The sequence below is a fragment of the Aphelocoma coerulescens genome, chromosome 7, assembly GCF_041296385.1.
Source record: "Aphelocoma coerulescens isolate FSJ_1873_10779 chromosome 7, UR_Acoe_1.0, whole genome shotgun sequence".
Lineage (NCBI taxonomy): Eukaryota > Metazoa > Chordata > Aves > Passeriformes > Corvidae > Aphelocoma > Aphelocoma coerulescens.
In genome coordinates this window covers 13,456,069-13,479,313 of record NC_091021.1, presented here as the reverse complement: position 1 = coordinate 13,479,313, position 23,245 = coordinate 13,456,069, and the positions used below count along the sequence as shown (strand labels likewise).

Sequence of the window (23,245 nt, the reverse complement as noted above, 5' to 3'; positions counted from 1 at the left end):
GGGGCCCGGGACAATCGAGGTGTCCTTGAAGAGCAAACCTAGAGAGGCTTTGTTTTGTCTAACCAGCATGAGAGAACAGTAGTTAACAGGCCACAAGAAACTTCAGAGTTACGCACTTAGGCAGTACAGGATTTGAAAAATGTAAAAGTTAAAATCTAAGGCATCATTGGCATTCACCCAAAGCTGATGGAAACTGAAAATGAGGAGGATCCCTCAGCTTGCAAATGGGATTTCTGCAGCAGATGGATGACTGGCTGTGTCAGGACAGCCCCTAGGAGAGGTGGGACAGATGGCAGTCATGACTCTTGTGGAGGTGAAGTGAAGCAGTTTTGGGAAAAAAAATGGGTTTAGTAATGTCTAGGATTCAAATGCAAGGTTTTCACTAAGTATAAATAGTCCTTCGTGTTGGTATAGCATTTTCTTCTTATGAACTGGTCTGGATTTCCATCTGTGCTGCCTCCTCCATCACATGGCATGGAAACACCTTACATGCTTTCTCTTCAAGATATTCCTGAGAAGTAGGAAGGTGCAATTAGCAGCCTACAGCATCAAGAAGCATGTGCAGGAGCATGTGACATTTCTGGTTTAGCCATGAGATAACCAAGTGTCTTAACCACCCTCCCTCTGGACCTGAGCCTCCTAAGACACCCTCAGAGGACACCACAAAGCACTAGGGAGAAGTTTCTGAGCAAACCAGCATAGCAAGGGCTGTGCTGGCTCCTCCAGCTGCTAACATGGAGGGGGCTCAGGAAGCATGAGGAGTGGGAAAGGGGAAGGCCATCTTTCTACATGCACCATAATAGTGCAGAGGAGGAAGGAGAACAGTGTTCAGACACTGAAGTTTGGTCCTCTGTATTTGGTCATAAGTGAAAGCTCTCATAACAGCTCTCTGCAAAATAATCTGTGTTTTTTCCTGTGGATAGGTTAAGTGACTCTCAGATTAGAAAGTGCTGAGGAGTGCTCCTGGTAGTTTATCTTTGCTAATGCTTCCTTTAAGATCCTGATCTGGACAATGCAAATGATGACTGTTTTTATAAAGCCTGGCCATAAAAGTTACATTAGCACAGGCAAGGTAGTACAAGCTCACCTGTGGAGATTGCAAAGCCATGTGTCACCTTTCAGAGAGGGGCTTGTAAACCAGGTGTATTTTAAAACCTCAAGATCAGTGTTGTAAATTGTGTGCTGACATTCAGCCTCCAGTGGCAGGCATAAGAAAAGTCCCAAATCAAAGGTCCTCCCTAGGATGAGATCATGACAGATGATAGAGAAGTCTCAAGGAAAAAAGTGTTTGCAGAGATGCAGGAGCTTCACCCAGTAAGTCTGGAGCTGTCAAAATCCAGGTTGTCAGGATAATTGAAGAAACACAGTTTCCTACAGAGTAATGAGCTAAAATGAATGAAATTTATTTCCTCAGCTCTGGAAATGGGATATACTGTTTCACATAGTGGAAGAGCCTAGTGAGACATTTTGACATACGTACTCAGGCATTGAAGAGCTACAGCCTCTTTAGGAAATTAAGTAATGAGAGAGTGAATAGGAATAAAGGAAAGTGCCTCTTCGGAGCAGAAGAAAGGACTCCAGATGTGTACATGCTTCATATTGTTGGGGACTTTCAGTCCTGAAACCAAGAGAGACAATCCTGATGAAATATATGTCTTCACCTGGCTGCTATAAAGACAGAATCAAACCTAATGTTAAAGCTCAAATACAGAAAGGAAATGCAAGAGGAAATGAAAAAAGAATCTCCCCTTGAAAAAAGTAATAAAGATATTCCACTTCCCCATGCTCTCCCTTATCTCACATCACTTGGGGAGCATTGATTCTGCACATGTGAGCTTCTGCACAGACTATACCACATATTGCAGGATGTAATTTCTTGGTTTGAGAAGAACAATTGGAACTGAGAGCCCTGTCATGCTTGTCAGCATCCCCAGCTCTACAGGTCATACACTGTCACTGTCACTGCCACCAGGTGCTCCCTGGCAGCTCTGTCGTGGCCACTCTGGAATAAACTCAGCACAGGACAGGAACTACCTTGGGTGATTATTAAAAACTCAGGCTATACTTATATTACAAAAACCTCTTACAATGGTCTGCTGCTCCTTGAAGAGTTTGGGCAATGAAATGAAACCAGGAATGCAAAACTAGAGATGAAGGACCAAGCAGGTCTAGTCCTCCTCTGTGGCAAACTGCAGCATCTTTGCCCAGCCCATGGCCATCCAGCTGGGTTCTCACTATTTGCTCCTTCTAGGGCCCAACACCATGTGCAGCACTTTCCACACATTTGCCAGGATCACACTTCTGATGCCCCTTCAAACAGCCCTGTAAGACTGGCACAGGTACTGGTCTGGAGGACACTGCTCCATTTGGGTGTAGTTCAGGCATGGAAGGACTAAGCAGGAGAGCCACTGCCAGCAAGGCTCATCCAGTCTGAATCTCAAACAAGAATATCCTACAGTCCTGCCTTAGCTGTACCCGAGTCTGTGACGACAGCACTCTGCACTCTTCCACCACTGCATGTTTTTTGTGGGGACAATCAGGCTGCTCCCACCTGAAAAGCAACTCAGCAGGCACCCATCCCCCTGTGTGCACACACCTTTGCAGATAACACTGCTAACATCAGATTATGTCCTTTGAGACACTGGGGCTCTGCTCCACCACATGCTGTTGGGGTGACTGCAGAGGAGAGAACCACTGCCTTCATTCTGCACCTCCACCCTGGGGAGCGTTTCTCTGCTGCACAGATCATGACAGTAAGATTATTAGAAGTATGCCATGCACTCAGATAGGCCATTAGCAAGGAACAATCCCTAGGTAAATAATTAGCAAATTACCTGTTTGAAAACAGAAGGAGAAAACTTAATTCTTGATTGTTAACAGTCTGGCATCTTTCACATAAAAATTACAGCCAATAAGCAATTTCACAATGCGAGCCTTGCACAGTAATATTTTCCTTTGCAAGCCATTTTCCCAGAGTAAACAAAAACCTCTGAGAATGCTTATCTTGGTATAAAACCTTGCAAGAAAAATAAACAGAATTATGTCCAAAACGAAAAATAAAATAGCATGTGTTGGTTTTACAACACTGGGCAAACCATAAAATTTAATACTCCAAGTGCAAGAGGTTGAAGCTCTTTGCTGTCATTAGTGTATCCCTTCTATTGAACACCATCTTCCGCTGCAAATCAATTGCCAAAGAGCTGGTGGTAAAACAAGAGGCAGAAGGAAAAAAGGCTGAATTGTGAAGTATATGTATGATTTGTTCATTTGGTCATTAGAGATGACCAAAGTAAAAAGAGGAGTTTCTTTTATAGTTCTGATGTATTTTAAGAATTTTGCACCACAGCCTGCATTTGAATTACAGGACCAGAGTGTAACAGTGGATGGGACGTGATGCTTAAAACCCACCAGTTTTCCAGACAGGAAGCCTCACACCAGGATGGCCACCTATACAGGACAGGGTGAGTAATGTGGGCTGGGGGGCTGAGAAAGCAGCAAAGAGTTAAAAATAACTGTCTGTCACAGTTGCAGGGACTGCAAACTGGAGCTTTGGACAAGAGAGAACTGCAAGCAAGAGTTGGATCCACTGGGATAAGCTGGGATCTAAGACAGCAAAATCTGCAGGTATACAAGGTGATGGTGAAGCCAGCTGTGCTGCCAGGTGTCACAGGGATGCTGAGGTGCATGGGACAATGGACAGCCTGTGAGGTGGCTTCCAAAGCGCATGCAGGCACCAGAATGGAAAGATAACTGAAAGAGAGTATTTTTGTGTCACTCACTGATTCTGAACAGATTGAGTCACATTGAGTCACTGGCTCTTTTCTGCTTATATCCTCCATCATTTTCTGTACAGCTGATATTATATTTAGAGTCACTAGAAGATCCATGCATTGTTTGTCTTCTACATACTCAGCTTAGACTAGCCCAATGGGGATTCTGGCATTGGTTAAGAGCACGAGTCATAAAATCCAGCAAGAAGCAGGAAGAGACAGATAGAAAGCTTGTGGGTAAATATCCTGTGTTACTGAGGGGAAATTAAGGAAAAGAGTGCCTGCAAGTATTCAATTAATTGAGAGTTAAGCTGTCACCCAGCAGCCCTGTTCTCTGTCACCTGGCAAAGGCAGATGGCATCAGTGCTGCCTGTGGGCAAAGTGTGCCCAAAGCCAGGGACATACTCAAAGAGGCACAGCATGATCTCTGTGAAACACTGCTCCCCATAGCACAGGGCTGTGTGAAAGTAGCCAACATCACAGCAAACCAGGATGAGCAGAACTGGTAGCTTTTAAAGCATTTTTAATGGGAAATGGTGTCTGATAAAGGCATCATCTTTTTGGCATGTCATCACAGAAAATCTGCTACAGGCAGACAGCTTAGCAGGACAAGCGAAACATCACAGAAGCTTTACTGAATTTTTCTAAGATTGTTTGTCAAGATCCTCATCTCCAGCCCCTTCGAAAGGGCCAACTGAGACCTTGCCTGATTCTAATTTAATAATTAAGGATATTAGGAATAGCTCTGCCAAGCAAGGTCTCATACTTGGGCAGAGTTGGTAGAGACAAAAGAGACAAGTGAAGAGGACAAGGTTTGACAGGGAACAATTCTGAGTTCTAGGAATCTAATTTTGTTTACCAGAATCTCTTCAGCAACAATTTTAGTTGCAGTCTGAGGGGAAGGGGATGGAGAGGACAAGACAGAAACATTGTATAGAATGAGCAAAACACTGGGGGAAAAAAGGAGGAGAAGAAAACAACCTGAAAGCTATATTAAACAGTAGGACCCAAGGGAGAATAGGGAAAAAAAAAAAAAAAAGATATTATTAGCAGAGGAAACTGGCTGGCTCCACTGAGCAAATGTTGGTTAACAGAAAAATTAAATTCTGCAGGATTAAACAAGGCATGAAACTGGTTGGGAAAAAAAAAACAAAAAAAAACCAAACAAACCAAACCCAACAAAAACCCAGTAATCACATGCTCTCAGATATAAGTCAAGTGGTTTTACTGACTTGAACACTCCTCAACTGGACTAAAAAAGCTCTTTACTAAAACAACCGTAGCAAATGTATACAAATTGCTGAGAGCACAAATTATAGAAGCATATGCTTTTAAGGAGGTATCCTCTGCTGATGCTGATACTGGTCTCTTGATTCAGGCAGCAAGTTTAAATGCCTGCAGCCACATGCAACAGAACATGCAGAGAAGAACCCCATGTGTCTTGGATTTCACCCATCCATATCCTTCTAGGCACTTAAAGAATCACCCCTTAAACCTCTCTAGCCATCCAGCTGGGTTCTTCCTAATGGATGATGGCAAAGAACATTTTTCCCTAGCAAATGGAAAATAAAATCCAACAAAGGTTATTTTGAAGGCCTGCCTAAAACTGGTTGAAAGAACTTTTACGCCCCTAGAACTCAGGCAGCTCTCCTATCACTGAAAGGGATTGGCACCACCATGGAGAGATACACAGAAGCTGTAACCATGTACCACATGTCCCATGTGGAAATGGCAACAACAGTCACTTTGGGAAATATCTGTGAACAATCCAGGGTCTGGTTCTGCACAAATTCCACTGGCACAAATGTGGACCAGCTCTGCCAATGTGGCAGTATTATAACTGAGACTCACAGCTTGAAATCAAACCTTGGCAGAGTACTGGCCCAGATCTGACATAAATCAGCCTCTCTGTTCTTGCTGATGCTTTGGCACAAGCTGGCTGAGGAAGAGTTGTTGCTACCCCTTCAGCTGGAGTTTGGACCCAATGCATTCCTTCCTGAGTGCTGCCACTCTCAGCACATGCAAAGCCTTGGTGCAAGAAAGCCACAGCTTGAGGAGAAAGGTTTCAACACACTTAAAACCGTAGAAAAAACTTTTTTTTTTCATTTGTGAAGTTCTTTTTAACATGAGCTGTACACTGTTATGCTGTAGATGCTCTGATGAAGAACTAGACAGACAGGGGAGGGTGCCACATCAGATGCCAGCTGTGCTCCATGCAAGCCTTTGCTCTCCCTGGGGTCACAGCACAGGCTCATGGCACTGGTCTGCAGCTGGGAAGACCCTCTCCCTTCCCTCTCACCAGAGCACTTTCTCTTCTGCTGCAAAGGGCCATCACTACATCCAGCAGAGTTTCAATGGGGAAGCTGGACGTGTTTGAAGTCCGTGACACCTTCCCAGGAAACATGGGTTTGCTGAACACAAGGGAGCTGTGAAAAGCACTGTTCAATGTGACAGCATTCAAGGCTCTATCAGCTGCTGAGCCAGCATTAGCTGCCTGGCAGGCAGCACAGTAGGGCCCCACAAATCAGATTTGCAGGAGTGCCCTCGGGCTGGCTGATTACAAGGGGGTTTTTCCACCAAGAGTTGCACAGTATGAAAGTAAACACTTTGAAACAGGCAGGAACCTGAAGCTGGTACAGTAGCTGAGCAGAAACCATCAGAGCCAGACTGAGTTTACGTTGCAGGACTTTCCTCCACACTAGTGGATATGCTGGCCATCACAAATGAGATGTGAGGGGTGAACAAGACATGAGTCTCTTAGATGTCCTTAGGACATCTGTCAAGGAAGGTACTGGATGCAGACACACCTTCTGAAGCACTGTTCCCCCATGGAAGCACAAGAATTCACCTGAATATCAAAACTACTTGGCTTTCAGGGACATTTTTAGCACAGTACTTCAATGTTTTTCCTAGATTCAGTAGCACCAGGACTCTTCACTGGCACGTTCCACAATTTATAAACTAGCAATAAGACAAGGCAGCCGTTCCTGGGCTGAACCTCATGCCAGCAAACATGATAATCACCTCTTAGCCCCATAAAACAAGCATCCTGTGTCTCTAGTTCAGGCCTGAAAGCTGCAGAGTACCAGCCCCGTGCTTGGGCATACAGGCTCCAAGGGACACTGTGGAAGATGGCTTCCATTATTTCCTGCAGATGGGACAATTGCCTGTAACTATGCTGGGAAAGAGAGAGGTTGCCCTCACCTCTGCAGGAAGCCAGCTCCCAAATTTAATGAAGGTTTCTCCTTCCAATTGCTTCATCGAATACCAGAGCAACACTTGCTCTTGTAACAAAATGTCACTTGCTTTTCAAGTACAGACTAAATGAGCTTTCTTGAGAAAATAATTGCCTGCTATTAAAAAGCTGCTGTTGGAACTTGAGAGGACTATTAAAACACAAAGAGAAATGTACCACATTCTTCCTGAATTGATACTTCAAACAAAACCTATTTTTGTTTTGAAATGTGGCACTAGAACAATGACCAGTTGCTTTTGTAAAGTTTCAGACTGAGAGCCATGCAATCATTTTCTAAAAGCAGCATTTCTGTGTTGTTCATGAAAATGGTGGGGAAAAAACTCCACAGGTCAATCAGTCTCTGCCTTAGTCAGCAGAGGAGTCTCAACCCATCTCTCATCAAGTCCACGCTGGGGAATGTCCAGCTCAGGACCAGAGTGGACACCTCTGCTTCTGCCAGGGAGTCAACTTACTGTTGCAGTTTTATTAACAGTAAGTTAACAGATTTTAAACAATTATTTTCTCCATAAGAATCAATTCCTCCTCTGGCCATTTTGAGTGCTTCATGAGATGGAGCACTTTGAAGGATCAGCTTTTAATACCCACATGCACAGCCAGAATTGCATCAGTAACAGCCCAGAACTGTCTCATCACTATTACCCCAGTGTCCAATTGCCTCAGGCCCATAACCTTGAGAATTCCCTAGAAAGGACAAGTTTGGGGTAGATTTTCCCAAGCCATATTGCGCTGAACTTACACCGCTGCACTCTCCTTTTGACTTTAAGCATCTGTTCTTTTCTGTCATCGCTCTGTCTTGATAAAGGTCTGGATGCGACACTTTCAGTGTACTCCCATCTCCCAGGAACACAAGGTATTAAAGCACAATTTCATCTTGGCCACAAAACTTTTGCAGCACATGTTGGCATGAAAGACTACACCGCTCACTGACACTACTTACCCCTCGGCCTGAATTACAACCCGATACTGTGAAATGCTGCCCTAATTACGCTGTCTAGAATAGCTGGGCCACTGTTCATTAAGAGAGAAGTCAAGTTACTGAATCTCTCTCTCATCAATCTCTGCTGGTTGTTACTCCGATGACCAGCTCAGCATTGAGACCGCTAATGAAAAACAGAACCTGGGAGATGGTCTCACCAAGGACACAACAGCTCCCTCACAAGTCACAACCTCAGACACACCAGAGATGGAGACAAGCAAAGCACAAAACCCTCATGTCAGAAAGCAGAGGCGAAAGACTTCCCAAAACAAATGGTGAGAGGGAGATGCAGCAGCCATATACTTACTTTGAAGTGTCTACGGCGTAGTTCTGTCTAAGGAGAGGACATCCTTCAAGCTACTGTGGAAAAGCCATGCTGAGAGCTGAACCCTGGCACTGGAAGGGCAGTGCCAGCCAAGGCAGTCCTGTTGGCACCAGCTGCAGCAGGGTGGTACAAACAGCAGCTGTGTCCGAAGCAGGCAGTGATGATTCCCAGTGTCTGACCAATGTAGGTCATATCCATGCCTTGGCCTGGCAAGCCTGCCCCGAGAGCTGACCAGAGCCACATAGCACCTAAGCAACCATCATTTCTCATCCACATGCTAATCATCAAAATAATGCCAAACTCCAACTTAACCAGTTTTGTTGATGAAGCAGGTATATATTTTTTAAATCTCAGAAAACATAACAACATACATGAGAAAATTCTATTCTATACCCCTTAAATTATACTTCCTCAAACCAGAAAACAGGATGAAGAGGATCCGGTCTCCAGACCAGTGATCCAGAGCTAGAAAGCACTATAATTAGAATCAGGACTGAGACTGAAGACCCCGGGTTGTTTGCAAAACTAATTAGCTAATGTCATTAGAAAGCAACAGAGAATAAGCAAGAGCCAACTCAGACTCTACAGCAATCTAAGCTAAGGACAGTTTAATAACTGTACTTACGATGTGTTTTAAATGAAAAAAAAAATCACTTTATGGAGTAGATTTCATCCTGGGCAATGTCCATACATCTTGGACTTGGCAAAATGGCTTGGAGAAGAGGGTTTCATCATAGTAAACACAGCTACTTCACAGCAAGATTTATTAATACATCCAAAAGAAAGAAAGAAAATCATTTTGTCACACTATATACAGATAATACATACAGTGTTTTATACACATATTACATCAGTTTTTACACAAGAAAAATATACATAAAAATGTAAACTTTTGTATACAAAAACCCTTAAACAAATTAAACAAGGACCAGATAACAAAAGGAGACCAATCTAATATCATTTAATTGATTTTTTTTTTTAAATGGTAATACAGTACATTCATTGAGAAGTATGAGGAACATGTCAGCCAACCTTTCCTATTTAAAGGGAAAGTACAAACACAAGCTTTCCTCCCCGCCCCTGGAATGCTGTCCGTGAGCCTCCAGCACTAGAAGCAGTGGTGCGAGTTGCCATTGCTGCCAGGGACCCTGAAGGAAGGGACCCTTCTTCTTGGGCACCTCCATGCACCACTCTCCAAAAGCGACACATCCACAGAAGCAACCTGGGCTGGGCTGTTTGTGCGTATTAGCCAGTGTTCCAGCTAATACCATGAGACGGGACGCGGCAGTGCCCGTTTGTATGTTCCCTTTAAGCAGTCATTAAGTGGATTAGCGTTGCTGGAGGAAGTTGCTTATTTTCCCAATGTATGGTATGCTGAACACATGTGTCAGGGATGAGAGGGAGGAAGGAAGGGGTGTAAGAGACTGCTAATCCTTGCTACCATGCAGTTACTTCAAAATCAGGTACGTTTGCAAGCTACAATTCACTGGTTCAAAATACACTGCCTCACCTTTGCTTTCCCACTGCAACTTGTTTACATTTTAAACTCTAGTGACCGAACAACTGTATGAGGCTCTTTGTTACAAGGCTGTTTCTGATATCAAAGCATGATCAAGCTACCTTTAAAATGACACCAAACACAAACTTCTCGGAGACAGCCTTAAAAAGAGAGAGCATTCCCTCTAAGCACTTCAGATTGTCCATTTGCCACCTTCTTTTATTAAGTCTAGGATAAATGTATTTACCCTTAACTGCAAAAAGGATATTGGTTGAGCTTCTGACATCTGTTTTGCTCCACTTGCACATAAACATTTTTGGGAATTGGAGGGAAAAAAAACCAAAAAACAAATCCACAACAATAAACCCGAATTTTAAAACCTCAGGCATAAAATAAGAAGGGAATTATTTAACGTGTTGGTGAAAAAACAGTTGCAGAAACTTGAACTTGTTGGAAACAAACAGACGATAGATTCCAATGAAGGCTCCTCACATTAAATAAGTTAGACGGGTTACAGACATCTTCAATAAAAACATCCATCCTCCACAAAGTATGTTAAAATGAAACACAATAGTGATGCACTGGTATTTCTCCTAAAAAGGACAGAAGGACATGAAATCTCCTTAGTGATATCAGTACTATTGAATGTAGGAGGTGAACAATGATTTACAAAAGTAATGAGGGAAAAAGAAAATCATGAATCATTAATTATAATTGGACAAAAGGGGATGGGGCAGAATGCAATTACTGTATGCCTCAGAAACACCTGAAGGAAATAAATACTTAGAAACTCCATTTCTTTCACCTAAACAATGGTGGAAATAAGGGCTTGTCTGCTTGCTTTTGTTTTATTGTTTCCTTTTGTTTCTTTTCTTTTTTAAAATAACAACCATTCTAGTAAAAATTCAAAAGACAATCACAAATGGCTTTAGATAATTAAAAGTCTCCTTTTTAAAATAAAACTTTGATAACACATTTCTCCATTTCTTCTATATAATGCAGCTTCAGTGAAAATAAGTAGTAAGGGACAGCAATTTGCAAAAAAAAGTGTGGAAAAAAATTGCCAACCAAGGTTTGTAACATATACATATGTATATGCAGGACATCTACACTCTATATACATATTTAATATATGTATGCATGAGTATATATCAGGAGATAACCAACAGGTACATTCTCCACATACATAAACTGAAACAGCATAATAGGTGTGTGCATATCAATCCATATGATACACACGCAGTACACAGACATACCCATACACACGCCCCAACACATGTATCATAGAAATCGTGTGTGATTGCATGAAAGCGCCGATGGAACGGTACACTAGTTACCTTTCTCTAACAGAAATGCAAGGAAGACAAAATTCCATGGCTGAATTGTGGCCAAGAAAAGTTGTGTCATAGCCATATTGAAAACATGGATTCCAGTATGGCTCAATGACAGAACTGGAGCAGCATTCTCCTCTGAAACTGAAGCCTAAGTTACACAGCACTTCAGTGTGACTGAGCAGGTTGCTGACAGCTGCTTTCTGCTAAAAGGATATAGAAGCTCAATTTAGCCAGAAAACAGAAAATAAAACACTTAAGCCCACAATTTACTTGCATAAGCAAGAGCACCCAATACACAATCAGATGCAAAGTGCTAGCATGTTAATGGTCAATTCTGCACTCCATTTTAAAATCTGTTTTATGGTAAAGTGTAACAAACTGTGTTTCTTTTGATATGTTTGATGACAACCCCATTGCTCAGAACAGAGCACAGGGCTGCATTCTGCTTACTGCCTGTGCTACAGGAAACACAAACCAAACTTCTTTTCTGTCCCTAGGGTTGAAAATTGGAAGGTAATATTTGGTGGGTGCAATTTTCTCATTTTGACCACTTAAATATGATGCTGGGTTAACCTTTTAATATGCTAGGAAGCTTTGCATCAGGTTCCATGAAAAGTTTGTATTCATCTGCAAATCAGTCACAGTCCTACTGAATCACAATTGAAGCTGGGGAAGTTTGCATAAATTCAAGCAGGTGCTCAGGGCCCAATTCAGCTACCACTCCAGTCACCGAGAGAATTTCCCTAATGCGTAAGCAGAGCTGGATTGGGCCATTAAAGCTGATTGCTGCTAGCAAGAGAAACTGCAGAGATGCAGGGACAAGGAGGAGCTGGAATGGAGGCAAAGGAGCAGAGAAGGAGAAGTTGGCGGCATTGAAAGAGGCCTCAACGAGACTAAATATAAAACAAAAGCAGAGACATAGCAACAAAACTCCACTGTGAGGGCTGAGGTAACAAACCAATGGTGATCAAGCTCAGATCAGTCTCCGAGTCGTCCAGACCCCTCAGAAGAATTTAAAACAACTTGTCTGGCACAAGTGCTTACCTGTTACATATATGTTATGTGGATAGTCCCTCTCTAGCTCACACACTTACTCATGTTACAGCTAATGTACAGGTGTGTGATACAAGGTATATTCCATCTATAAATCTGTATGCATGTATATATAGATTGATCGTATTCATACATATTTATTGTACATCATGAGGGCAAGTCCACATTCACCAAAATGCTACCATTATCTCATATACAGATATATCTCTCTGTACAGGTATACATAAAAATGGGTCTATTCTCCTCCATAAAGCCATAAAGATTTATGCTCCTTATTCCCATTACCACCAAATAAGCAGAAGAAAAGGCCTCTGACAACTTCCATCTCCCTACCCTTTTGCCTGTATGCGTATGTGCCAGAAACAAATTGTGGAAAGAAGGAAAGGGGGGGGATGCCTGGGGGTAGTATCAACATAATGATATGGAGGGGAATTTAAAAAAAAAAAATTGTAAAAAAATTTCAAATTTCTGTTCAATACTGGAAGCTCTGTTTTTCTAAAAAGGTTTTTAAAGTCACAAGGATCATCATACTTAAAAGTGATACTGTATGAATAAATAACGATTAGGTTACTTTCTCCAGCCTAAACAGAACAGTATGAAGAGTGAGCCAATCCACAAGAATGTTTCTGACTTCTCACAATTTCAAGTGAGAGCTCCTGTAAAGAAATCTTCCTTCTCCAATTATGAAAAAAAGGTAAGTGGTCACAATCAAATTCAGAATTTCACAGCCTACGTGAAACTCCCTTGATTGAATGCGTGTTTTGTTCTGCAATCCCACAACAGCAATTTTGGGGCAAAATTGATACACACAAAGATCCTCAGAAGAGAAAAAAAATCTACTTTGAAGACAAGATCCCTTTATGGAATGGAGACCACTCCACAAACAGTACCCCTTACAATCTAATTGGAAAACACAAGTATATAGATTGACAACATTTTCCAAGTCAGACCATAGGAGATTAGGGTATTAATCTGCAAAGACACAGCAATTCTCATGCCTCTCCATCCCACTGAATGCAAACCCCCCATTCAGTTTCTCCTGAAAAACTCATTTCTTCCATCGCTCCTCCTCCCCGATTTGTTTTATTTAAAGGCTGTCTTTGGGAGCTTGGTATTTTCATGGCATTTTAAACAGGGCTCAAAGCAACTCATTTGAAAAACAGTAAAATTGACATGATATCAGAGTTAGCCTTATAACAGAAGATTATATAGTAGAGAGTTTCAGTTATTTATACAACAGTGAGGACATAACAACCCCCTACTAAATAATCACATTTCTACAATACATTCCATCACCTCTTGACTACTTTTCTCTTTACAAAACTATGACCTACATACAATATACACATTCGTATCACACATACATCCCCCCCCAATGCATATTTTTTGTGTGTATATATAATACATACATGCACACAAGCAGTCTAATTCTATTTATAAGTCACAGTGGGAATTCCTTTGTGAGGAAAGGAGGGGAAAATTCCTGAATAAGACACTGTAGATTCCTAATGTTCCAACTTTTCAAATTCCAACTCACAGAGCTAACTGGAAATAAATACATTTAAAAAAAGAAAAGGTCTTACAAACTTGGTTCACAACTCCCAGCTACAGTAGTTGGATTTTTAAATTTGATCTATTTACCCTGTAACTAAATTTCTAATCATAGGTACAAACCACGGATAAATTATTGCAGAATGTAACACTCAAAATTTAAAAAGAGTTATAGGAACAGTAATATAAGGGTTAAAAAGAGTTCTATACTTGTTGATACAGGATACCATTTTATTTTATTTATATATATATATCTATATATAGATATAGATATCTGCAAGGTAGCAAAGAATAGCTGTACACCTTGACACGGCAAAGATCCAGTGTAAAAAGGTGCTTCACTAGTTTGTTTTTCCAAAAAAGCTTGTATATAATTTTATAGCTATTAAAAACACATATGCAACATAATTCATTACACTCAATACAGCTTTAGTATAAAACTTATAATTTATGAGGTGATGTTAATAGCATAAATTAATATACCATTTCTCTTAAAATCTACAATAAGTATTCTGAAAGCTCATTGGGGAAGGGTATCTTTAAATAAAAAGTTTAAAGCTGAGCGTGATGAAAAAGATTCTGTATGTTGAACTTGAGATGAGAGCCCCGAGAAGAGAAAGAGTCCGTAAGCCAGACACCATTGACTATAAAACTGAACAAAGATTTCTCCTTCTTGCGCTCTCACTTGGGTGACGCTCTACCTTAAATTATTATTTACTTTTAAAACTATTTACTTTTTTCTCTTTTTTCTTGTTTTTTTTTTTCTTTTTTTTCTTTTTTTTTTTTTTTTTTTTGTTAACTGCCCTTATTTCCACAAGGAATCCCTGAGACATACCCAAAACTGTACAGTGAAGGTCATCACTGTTCAGAGAAACTGGTTCAACCCCTTCTGGTAGGATGTAGCTATTTTGCATGAGAATCAAAATGTCCATCACTTCAGAATGAATCTATTTGCACCAGAACCAACTACACTGTTTAAGATGCAGGTTAGAGAGTCATTTCAGGGTAAATCAGTCCACTCCAAGGTAGAAGCCAATGCCATCGCAGTTAGCTACATCAGAGCAATCTGCACCAAAGTTAAAGTTTTCCAGAGGATATCTGGGAACATTACCTATCCAGAGTTCATCTCCATGAGCACCAGCTGACAACAACAGAAAGCAGGTTAAACATTAGCATTACTGGACCAAGTTCAACATGCCTACGTGCTCGACACACGGGTAACTCTGAACATCTCACTGTGTGTGTGTTTGGGGGACTAGCAAGAGGAAGAGTAGGAAGAATGCATTTTTCTACAGCAAGTTAAGTACAGTTTTATGGGCAAAAGCTGAAGTTTCATCCTATTCACTTCCAGACCAAATTCTATAACCTAGAGTAGACTGAAAAGGTGCCAACACTTACTTCAAGGAGACAGATAAAGAAAGCCTTCTCCAACTATTGCTGTCATTACAGCCATGCCCACTTTGTCCTTTCATGCTTCCACTACATCACCTCATTCCACAGTAGCTAGAGAAGGCGCAGAGTAAACCAGGAAAGCAAAGAACCACCTTAAGAAGTACCAGCACAGCAAAGGGAAAATAGTCACTAATTTTTGGGTTTTTTTTAAAAATAGGCTGAAGTCATGAGTGAGAAAATTGTTTTAAGACGCATCTTTTCTAACTCCTTCTCCTCCCCCAAACTTTTCTTTCTCAACAATAGTGTTTTTGTCTAGTTTTAAAGACAAGACTGAAACCTTAACCGATAAGGTCTCTTATGACCAGACCTCTCCTTAAGTCCCAAGTTTAGTGAACACTAATACAGATTTTTGTCACCAACCCTCCTTACTTTTATTTGGGCTTGAGCATATTAAAAAAGAGTAATTTAGATACTAATTTGTGACTTTCTACTGATACACATCTCAAAAGAAGAGGAACTTCTGAGAAGGTAAATTCTTGCTAAAAATGCCTGTATATTCACTGCTAGCGTGTGCACTCCCATGATCAATGTTGTACCCTCAGCATCTAGTTCATGACATATTAGCATGCTGTGAAACATCTCCCTACTCACTGATCTGAGAAATACTTTGATCTATTGCACTGTCATTCTAGCATCCAAACTGTATGTTATGAATTGCAGGAATCTCTCCTCCTTTTCATTTTGCAGTCACATTCGCTCAGAACCACGGAAGACTTACCAGCTGGCATAATTTACATTGGAGAAGTGTCTGAGAAGGGGAAAATAGAAGCAAGAAAGATGAAGAATGTAGAGTGGAAGGAAATAAAGGAGGTACAAGATGTAGCCCACAAATCCCCATCATTAAATGTTACCCAAAACATCAGAAAGACCTTGTGACCAGAAGGTGAGAAAGACTTAAAGATCTGGCCAGTGCACTAGCCCCAAACTATTCCTTCAGTTACTATTTCTACCACCACTGGACCTTGCAAGAAGTCTGCCCAGGAGACTCCTTCACATGTAAAAATACAAAAGAAAAAATACACCAGTTCCACCAGGGAAGCTGTCTGGACAGCCACACAAATGTCTCACTGCCAAAGATCACTGCAGGTAACTCTTCTATTGTTTGTCAGCTGAAAGCACCTCCTGCCACCATCCTGCACCCCGCAACCCTTGAAAGGTTAACTGCAGGTAGCTGGCTCTTCTAAAAATTTTTCCCTCCTCTCTGCCCAAAGGCTCATACTGTTGGAGAATTCATGAGTGGATTTAGCTCACTGCAGCACAAAGATGGGGAGACCAAATTCTATAACCTAGAGTAGACTGAAAAGGTGCCAACACTTACTTCAAGGAAACAGATAAAGAAAGCCTTCTCCAACTATTGCTGTCAACTCACAGCCATGCCCACTTTGTCCTTTCATGCTTCCACTACATCACTTCATTCCACAGTAGCTAGAGAAGGAGCAGAGTAAAAGGCCCTTGGAGGCCCAACAATGCCTACAGGGAAATGCAGCAGCAAGGAGGCTGCAGGAGCTCAGGGAGCAGCCGGAGCTCAGAAGAGCCTAAGTAGCCAGCAGGGCCAGCTTCTCAGGGAAGAAAACTGCCCACTGTTTATTGTACACCTCTGTGGGACTCTCCCAGCAAGTAGATTCAATCCCAGACTGTATTTAGATGTGGTTACAGCAAAACGAAGCTTCAAACTGAATTTGGCTACTGGCTTGCAGGTTCAATCCTAGGTATTTCGTCTTGGCCATGCCCTAAAGCCAGCAGCAGCTCACAACAGAATATCCTAATTTTTCAATACTCATCTTCCTTTTATAAAAAAAAATAAAATAAAAAGCCACTTCCCTTGGCTTCTCTTTGCTATTAGGTACAATTCCCCTTTGACAATTTATTTTCTCTGATTTTTGCCTAGCAGGCAATAAGCTTCTCAGGGCTTTCAGTGCTTTCAAAATGAGAACTGCAAATCCCCATTTTCAGTTGGAAACCTAGCTGTTGCCATTTTCTCCACAGTGCCTGAGGCAGACCTGCAACTGTGCTATCTCTCAGCATTATCAATTTAAAGCCTTTATGCTCAACCATAGAGAGAAGCATGCTACTAATGAGAAGGGATCTAAGCAAGAACCTGGAGGAACTGGAAAGCAGAAGGAGACAAAATGATGCGTCTTTTCCTGTATCATAATTATGAAGCCAAAGAACAAATCAACTTTGAGGTATCTAAGTGCATATGATTCCCCTCAAAGCTGGTGTAAAGTCTTCCTAGGTGAAACAAAACGTCAAAGTGTGTCTTAAAGAATGCCTTACACACCAGGAGACCATGAAGCTATTCCTGATAAGCCTCTGTACACTGTCAAAATTTATCTTGTGTTAAGTACTTTTGTACAGAGACTGAGGTGCTATTATTGCCAAAATTATGTAGATGGTATTCTATTCTAATTTTTTTCATTCTTTAAAACTCCAATCTTATGTAAAGAAATTAACTTTTAGATTCAACTAGCCTTATTCCATTTCTCAACACATAATGGGCACAACAGGTACTGAGCATTTGAAATTGCTACACTGGCTCTTTGGTGAAGGGCTAGTGAGAGTGCTAATTGCTGTAAGAGCTGATACTCAAAAACATTTGTGAGGGAGCATGGATTCTACTCGGGAACCACATAAATAACAGCCTCAAGGACTACCTTAACCAGGCCAGCAGTATTTCCCAGAGGAAGAGGTGTGACGTTTCTCTGACTACACCCACCTCTCAACTGGATCTCTCGCATCCAACAGTAAGACACTGATGCACTGAAGTCAACAGGTTGCGTGGATGTAGAAACCCACCTGGAATGATCTACCTTGTAAAGCTAAGATCAAGACCCGTAACTGCTTGGTAGCCATGTAACCATGAAATTGGTGGCAGTGAAAAAATGAGAGGTGAACCAGGAAAAGGCAAGAGTGGTGGCCCGTTTTAGAACACTGCGGCAGACAGGACAGAGGGATTCCTATTTCAGCTGTATACAAACTGAAGTTTATTTTTGAAAGTGCAGCTTTATTGCAAACTTAGTTTGCTCATTGAAAAATGTTACGCAGTCACTTTTCAGGGAAGAGTCATCAAGCGATACAAAAATTGCAACCTAGGTGGGGGAAGGGACCTGATATCCTAAGCTACTTCAAAGAAACGCAGGTACACAAAGGCCATTGATTTCAAATGGGAATCATGGACCTGCATAGCTCTGACAGCTTTTGAAATTCCCTGTCTAAATCAATGCACAGATTAGGAGCTGGATTCTGTTCTGAGTTAGACCAGTACAAACTCACCGTGACCTTAGACCGGAAAGCTCCTCTGTAATTTATACCAACGCAACCAAGCAGAACTTGGCTCTCAGCTCCTATCCTCTCTTCCCCCCCAGCATTTGCCAAGAAAGAGAAATATGATGTGGGGCAAATATACTCTGCACTAGCTGCAGCTTCATTAGAAGTTTGATGGGCACAAGAACCATTTCAAGACCAAAGCCCTGAAACTAATACACAGAAATTAACACCCTCTAAAATTACATGAATACACAAGCAGATTAAAGAATTAACCATTTGGTATACTAGTTCTCCACTCTTTTTCAGTCAGACATCCCAGCACATCGAAGAAGGTATATGAACACAACGAAAATCATCTGCAAATCAAACAGTTGTCTCCTCAACAAAATATGGGTAACATAATACAAAAATAAATAAAAGCCTTGTCAGATTTGCCTCATTCACAATATCACTGGGCATTCCTCAATCAGCAGGACAATCACAAGCAGGATTTCATAGGCTTCAATTAAACTTTTTATGTGATTTAAAAACATTTAAGTGTTACAAACATATTTAAATCACCACTTAAAAATATTCGGCTTATATTATTAAGATCTATTTTACCATGTATGAAATAATGACTTCATAACAACAGAAGCATGAAAATAATTTTTGTTTCTTCCACCCACATACACTTGCAATTTCAGAAAAGGACATATGCATTATCCATACTCTTTTATATTTAAAGAGGACAGATCAGTCAAGAAAAGAGGGATAGTATGATTGCTACAATAGTAAAAAGACACAAGACCTATCCCATTTAAACTCTGTTTCTCAGGAAGATGGAAGGAGAGGATTGGGTCAGGTATTTTGGTGTGTGCCTGACTGCTAATGAAATGAATTTCTATAGCAACTAAATTCCATTCAGTGATCCTTTGCTCGTAAAGTTTATTAGGCCTCCCTATTACATGTGGTTCTCTTAAATTCCTGAAATAGACCAGAATACACGCAGGTAGGACTTTTTACTGTAAGGTAGAATAAAATCCATCATCTACAGTACAAGACTGAAATGTAGAATTTTCTATTTTCTCTCATCTGCATCTCTGAAACAAACCAAGAGTAGAGACTTCTATTAAACAGGAGCTACTTTTACAGTCAAAGTCAGAGTACAGTAGCAAGTGTGAGCCCTATAGAGTCATAAGCAAATTCCTTCTTGGTAAGGAGATGCAAGTAGACACCTCAGAATTTCTGCTGCTATAACCTCTTGGTTTAAAAAACAAATTATTAAAAAATAATAATTATTTTTAAAAATCTAAAACCTAGCTGACTCCTTTCTTTAGGAACTGGAATTACTACCAAAGAGTGAATACTATCGTTAGCAGGTGATCAGTACAAACAAAACCATCCTGCAGACAGAAGGAATTCTCACCCATTTTGGCTTCAGTGATTTCTCTTTTGGCTAGCCATGACTGCTGATAGGTACCTGCTAGTTACTTACATACATTCCACTTCCCAAACAGAGCATCAAACCCTACAAGTGTTGAAAAAACTATATGGCTACCAGGGAATTAAAAACTATCCAAGAAAGTCTCACTAGTTAAACATATTGTGAGAAATGCATCCATTTGAAACTTATAATGGGTCTGACCTAGACTTGTGTGGATGGGCAGAAAACCAACCTAATTCTTCCTGTTTCAGCTGGGAAATTCCTGTCAGTCTGTCAGGCAAAGAGTTCTGGACAAAGACACACTTGAAAAGGCAAATCATCAATGCTACAAGGCCACAGTAATTCAACAAGGAAGGGAATTTCTCACAGAAATCTTCACTAATCCATGATCTGTATTTCAATCCTTCTGTTTATCTTTCTTTTTTTTTTTCCTGGGCTAACTTCATATCAGTCTTCAAATCTATGGGCAACCAGTCAACTGATCCCTTTGCTACTCAATGAATTAAAAATCATAAAAAAAACCAAAAATCAGCATGCAGTAAGAACAGTGACCAGTTCTGGAAGGGGACAACTCCCACTTCTTCACCAAAAGAAGAAAAGGAATTGCTGCTCCCTGCACCCCAAACGGACACACGCACACAGAGGAGGTCAAGAGACTATTTCAAGAAACTGCCAAACTCATCCTTGAATCATGATCTTGATTTAGGACTTCAGTGCACCATTCTCAAATCAATGTGTGCAGCCAAGTTTTCCATGCCAGATGCTACCTTTGGAAAAAGAGTAAATTTAAAAAAAAAAATAAATCAAGAGACTTCTGCCCACTGGAAAACTTTCTACCAGATGCTAATGGGATGGCAAGCACTGATCCAAACCCTAGGGAACAGTAACATGCATCAGTGATCTGAGGTATCTTCCCATTTCTAGGTCTTACTGCTAAGATCAATTACATCCAGTAACTGTGCTGTATCCTTAAGGAATTATTGGGGAACAGTGAACCTGCCTGCAATAAATGAGCACCGGTGCGTAACAAGCACATGTGAATGCTACAGCAAGGTTCACAGAGGGCTAACCCTGGTCAGTACTGAAGTGGGGGTTTTCTTCTCAACCCCCTCTTAAAAAAAAGGGAAGAGAAGACAGATAAAATAAAGAGAAAGGAAAAAAGGAAAGATAGAAAACATAGGTCCCCCATCTACCTGCAGGGAGCCAGGCAGACAAGCTCAGTTGGAGGTGGTGAAGGGCGCGGATGCGTTATTGGTACTGGTAGCGGTGGCACCGGTCACTGCGAAGCCCGTGGGAGGAGCTATGGAGCTGTGGCTGGGCTGCAGGTCCTTGGGAATGCCACTGTGAGAGCTCAGCTGGTGCCCAAAGGCTGCGCTGAACTGAGGGAGCTGTTGTTTAGGGGAGGTGGAGCCCATGAGTTCAGCGGAGGCAGGACCCATGCCACTGAAACTGGTCTGCGGTAACCCCGGAAGCACACTGGAGCTGTTGGGGGTCACAGTGGCGAAGGCAGGCTGTGTGGTCTCTGAGTGCGAGGTGGTAGGTGGTGTGGACAGGGAGGTGGACAGGAGGTGTCCATCTGCACCAAGAAGGTTGCTAAACGGAGAGGGGTCCCCAAGATTGACAGGAAGATTTCCCCAGTGAGTTCTGGGGTTGACCACCCCGCTAAGTGGCACATCCAGCTGAGTTGGGAGCAAGTGCTGTGCCATCATGGGCATCTCTGCTGAGAAGGTAGCTGCCAGGTTATCACCAGAAAAGGATGTGGTGTGAGGGGATGTGATATGGTCACTGTAGGGAGACGGCACATGCTCACTATCATAATGGCTTCCATGGGGTGAGGAGTGTGAATGGTCACTGCTGTATTGCTGTCGTGAGGTGATCAGGTCATCTGCCTTGCTCAGCAGCTGGGCAGGGTGGGGCCTCTGGGAGGCATGGCTGCCATCATGAAGTCCATGAAACTGTCCCGGGAAGGCTCTCTCCCCAAGGCCACTCTGGCTTATCAGAGTGGCAGAAGTAAGGCCAACGTTGGCTGGGGCTGAGAACTGCCCCTGGATCTGCCCTGCCAGGGGCGTAGGTGGGTTGGACAAGGTAGCAGAACGGAGCAAGTTCTCATCCAGCTCCAGACCGGAGAAATTATCATGTACTATACGCCCATTCAACAGCTCCCCCAGATCCGTGTTAACCTCTCGACTCAAGGACTGCATTCCCGGAGCTCCAGCACCTGTAGAGAACACCCCTATCGCTCTATCTGACAGCTCCTGAACTGGCACACCATCTGTCTGTGTAAGTACTCCAATGGTACTCAGGCACTCAAGAGAAGTTACAGCCTGTAGGGCCCGTTCCAGTTCTTCAGCCTCTTCTGTGGTCGGAAGAAGATCTCCGTTTTTACCTGCAGAAACAGGGACACCAGCAGTTAGTGCGCTGCTCTCAGGTGAGCCTGGCCCCGGCACTCAAAGACTGCAGATGTACAAACAGTTCAGTACAGAGCTGCATTGTATGATAGCCTTCCAGCACAGCTTGCAGTACACAGAGAGTATCATTCATCAGTGTTTACTAGCTAAGCAAGGTAAGAAAACTGTGAAATTACACCTTCCTCTTCAATGGAAATCCCCCTCTCCCCCTTCTCTTCCACATACTACAATAGGAGATGCCTCTTAAACTTCCTAGAATTAAAGTAAAAATGCTTATGCAAGATTTTCTTCAATACTGCAATAACACATAGTTCACAACCCCTCTTTCTACTTACCACATTACAGCCTGGACCTAAAATTTCCACAAACAGTATAATTTAGGTTAATTTCAATTCAAACACAGTCTGATGTCATGTTATATCAGAAAATGACCAAAGAAATCACGTACCCAGCTCCAGGCTGTTCTAATTTCTTTGTTATATGTGATAGGTACTGAGCTTTAGAATGCAGAAATTCAAGTACATTTCTGACCAAAAGGTAGTTTCAAAAATGTATTTAAAGATATTATTCTCACTGTCTTCTCTTTTTATCAATGGCCAACATTGACTGTGATTCCAGCCCCACTCGATGGCAGAAAGATGCCATTACTGAGAATACTCTTGATTAAATTGTAACACTGACAGGCAGTAAAAATGTAAAATGAATTATTAAAATACTAAACCAATTATGATTTTCAGAGCAGTAATTATATGAGCAAACAGAGAACTATGCACACAGCCATCATAAAGTCTGCTTTACTTCAGAGCTCACAAACAATAGAGCAAATGCACACTTCCTTCTCTAGAATTTATTACCTCTGTAGGAAAGCAAGCAAGCAATTCCTCAAAATGCAGTTTAGAAACACTCACTTCTTCACTTCACCAACTGTG

The 23,245-nt window shown here is 41.7% G+C and overlaps 1 protein-coding gene across 4 annotated transcripts in view; it reads right to left on the bottom strand.

The window, feature by feature from the left end:
- Window positions 1-8,674: 8,674 nt before the first annotated feature.
- INO80D (INO80 complex subunit D) overlaps window positions 8,675-23,245 on the bottom strand; it is a 46,655-nt gene continuing 32,084 nt past the window's right edge. For 3 of the 4 annotated variants that reach the window (XM_069022255.1, XM_069022258.1, XM_069022256.1), the window contains 2 exons: window positions 21,102-22,294; window positions 12,334-20,675 (listed from right to left, as the gene is read on the bottom strand). In XM_069022255.1, coding sequence (XP_068878356.1) covers window positions 21,126-22,294 — 1,169 coding nt within the window. In that variant the 3' untranslated portion in view covers window positions 12,334-20,675; window positions 21,102-21,125. Of the gene's footprint in view, window positions 10,419-12,333; window positions 20,676-21,101; window positions 22,295-23,245 lie in introns of those variants that run through there. The other variant, XM_069022257.1, reaches the window with a different exon arrangement.